Source organism: Cystoisospora suis (assembly GCF_002600585.1).
Source record: "Cystoisospora suis strain Wien I chromosome Unknown contig_3795, whole genome shotgun sequence".
Taxonomy (NCBI): domain Eukaryota; phylum Apicomplexa; class Conoidasida; order Eucoccidiorida; family Sarcocystidae; genus Cystoisospora; species Cystoisospora suis.
Genome location: NW_027156590.1, coordinates 349 through 3,727, shown reverse-complemented (window position 1 = coordinate 3,727; position 3,379 = coordinate 349). Strand labels below are relative to the sequence as shown.

The 3,379-nt window shown below is 45.5% G+C and overlaps 1 protein-coding gene across 1 annotated transcript; it reads right to left on the bottom strand.

The window, feature by feature from the left end:
• Nucleotides 1–16: 16 nt before the first annotated feature.
• Nucleotides 17–3,377, bottom strand: CSUI_007261 (uncharacterized protein; the record flags this gene model as incomplete). The annotated part of the gene is made up of 2 exons (XM_068067409.1): nucleotides 2,827–3,377; nucleotides 17–1,512 (listed from the first exon to the last, which is right to left on the bottom strand). Coding segments are annotated over exons 1-2 (1,935 nt in total), but the record flags the coding sequence as incomplete, so codon positions are not given.
• Between the last annotated feature and the right edge of the window lie 2 nt (nucleotides 3,378–3,379).

Here is a 3,379-nt window from a genome sequence, read left to right as displayed (position 1 = left end):
AGAAACCTTCCACGCCATCGTCGATCTCTTCTTCTTCCTCTCCCCCCTTCTCCATCTTCTTTCTCGACACCCTCCTCACACACGGTGGAACTCTCAGGCTTCATGAGAATGTCCTTGTAGCTCTTTCTATGGTCAAACTCAGCCATGCTATCGCTCCCCCTCCTACGTAGAAAAACGCTCTCTGACGTCTCTCCTGCTTCTCCTGAAGACGTCTCTACACTTGCTCTTCTTTCTCTTAAATCGCTTCCACACAACGGCACATAGCCAGAGGATGAAGAAGCCGAAGGGAGGAGCTTCGCCTTATAGCTCGCACCATAGCCTGCAGTACTGGTAGTAGAGGAACCCTGCTCTGTAATTGTTGTCGTTGTGGGGGGGGGCGTCTTCTTTCTCTTCTCGAGAGGAAGGGCACGAGTCGGATGAGCAGCGATAGTAGTAGAAGAAGAAGAGGATGATAAGAGGTCTTCGCATTCTTTCTCTCGAGGTTCGTTTTCTTCCCCTTCACACGGGGAGTCTCGTAGACTGGCTGGAAGTGTATGATAGACAGTAGTAGTTGCGGGGTGTGGATCAGCATCTAGGGAAGAAGCTACGAAGATCTCATCTCTTGGGATCTCCAGTGAAGAAAGAGAAGGACGGGAGTCTTTCTCTTTCTTATCCTTGCATTCCTCAGGTGGACGTTGGTCCTTCATATCAACCGTAGATCCATCACTTCGATTCTCTGTATTCTTTTCTACTTCGTCATCTTCTTCTTCTTCTCCCTCTCCTACACATGTAACCGTGCGAAGAGCTTCTGTAGTTTGGTCTTCTTCTTCTTTTCCCGGAGGAGAGCGTAGGCAAGTCAAGGCAGATCGTTCTTCGCTCCTGGAAGAAATTCCTGCAGAAGAGCAGGAAGAAGAAGAAGAAAGATGAAGAGAGTCTTCCGTAGATAGGAAACATTCTCTTGAAGACATCACAACAGCTCCCCTTTGACTTGTCCCTTCTTCTTCTCCCTCTCTTGCTCCGTCTTGTTCTCCCCCTCTCCTAGATACCTGCAAAGGAAGAGAAGAAGACGTGGTAGACGGTAGTAGCAGATGTGAAGGAGTTGCGATAGGAGAAGGACGAGGCTGCAGAGAAGAGGAGGAGGAGGAAGACGAAGAAATCCTTGCAGGTGGGGAAGAAGATTCCTGAAGACCCTGGGATTCTTGCTTGCCCTTCAAGAGAGGAGATGACGTGGGAACGAGCTGATAGCTTACTCGATAAGTGCAATACTTAAGACAGCAAGGGCACTTTACCAAGCGAAAAGAACAAGACTTTTCATGAAGATGAAGTGCATGCTGATTCTTCTTCTTTACAGATAAAGGAGACGCAGCTGAAGACGAAGAAGAAGAAGAGGAGGAGAAGGAGGAAGAAGAAGAAGTCTCCTTATTTTTATCTTCATTCTTCTCTTCTCCGAGGAGGTGTACAGACACCCCACACCCGAAAGGCGCGAACCGGCATCGACGCACGGGACAGTCATTCTGACGGTGACTATCGTACCTGCATGGATACACAAAAGAAGAAACATATAGATAGATTAAAGATAAATAGATAAAGATAGATAGATAGACTGGGGAGAGATCGATTGAAGATAGATTGAGAGAGGTAGGTAGACAGATACATTGCAGACAGATAAATCGGTAGGTAGAGATAGAGAAATGAGCAGATAGAGATACGAAAGGGCCAAGAGAAAGAAATGAGGAGAAGAGAAGCTTTCGCCTCGGCCTAGGAAGAGAATAGAAATTGGTTCGTTAGCACTCTTTGCTAATGGATACCTCCTTCACATCTATCAATCTATCTACATTTTGTCAATCTATCTAACTATCTAACTATATCTGTCAATCTATCTACCTATCTATGTATATCTGACTGCTTCAACATGTATGAGTATATCTATCTGCGTGCGAGATCTAGCTACATAAGAGCTAGAGATAGCGGGGATAGGCATTCCTTCCAAAATGTAAAGGGAAGGCTTTGCACGAAGGGCACCACGACCACACACAGGTAGATAGAAGAAGAAGAAGAAATACGTTTCTTTTCTTTCTCATGGATCTGCCTCCTTTCTCTGTGTGTCTCTGGAGAGAGCTTTCTTCTTCTTTTCTTCGTTGTGAAGAGGAACAGACAGTTGGGTGAATGAAATATAAACAGCATGCGTGAATGGAGAAGCGAGAGACGTCAGGATGTGTCGAAAGAAAGAGAGGAGAAGGAGAAAGACACTGCAGCACTGATACGACCACCACTTTATCTTCGTGTAGAGAGAGAAGAAAAGAGGCCCTTCCAAGCAAAGACATTCCAAGAGACAACAAAATGCATGCATGCATGCATGAAAACATATCCATCCTCGACAGCGAGCTGTCTGCAAACTGCTGCTAGACAGGAGTGGAAAAGAAGAATAGATACGAAGAGATGACACACGAAGAGAATAAAGAGAAATACACTCAGGTTAAGAAGACACGAAAGAAAGGCAGGCAACGTAAAGCTAAATAGATAAATACACAGATAGGTATCGAGACAGGATAGGTAGATAAATAGATATTGCTTTACAGACAGTTAAATAGATGGATTGAAGATAGATAGAGCAAAGAAAGATAGGTAGATAGATAGAGGAGCGTTCGAAGTGACGGGAAGGCGGGCGAGATTGCGAGTGACTTTAGAGGGAAAGGAGAAAGACGAGAGAAGATCTAGAGAGAGACATAGAGGAAACATGAGACCGTATACCCCTTAAGCCAAAGAGATAAAGACATGAAGAAAGAGGGAAGGAGATGGAGAGAGAAAGAGAGAGCAGAGGAGAGAGAGAGTGTGTGCGGTGTGTACTTGTGCATAGCAACGACGTCTCCGCATAGATCACATCGAAGAAGGAGCTTCCAGAAGAGTGTTGACGTCAGGCTTATAGTAGAAGAAAAGGATGAAATACCAAAGAGAGAAGAAGAAAGAAAAGACGTGGACTTGCCGCCGTCTGAACCACTAGAAGAAGAGGAAGAGGAAGAGCTCGTAAGGCCTGCTCCCGGAGTAGCAGATGACGATAGAGAAGGAGGGGCATCTGTCTTTCTTTCTTCCTCTTCTTCTCTTGGCTGGTCTCCTGTCGTTTGCTTTTTTTGCGTTTCTTCGAGAATTCGCTTATAGTATCGGTCACACAGTTGAATTATTTCCTCCATTCGATCATTCTGTCCCCCCTCCCCCGTCTTTCTATCAGGAGGAGTCGTCTTTCTCTCGAGGCCCACTTTGCATTCTATAGTGACACCGCCATTCGTCATTCCTTCTTCTTTTCCTCTCGGTTCATGACGTTCCTTCCTAGGCTTTTCTTCTTCATGGCTAATGTTCTTCTTCTTCTTTCCATAGTGGTGGTCTTCGTCCTCTTTCTTCTTCT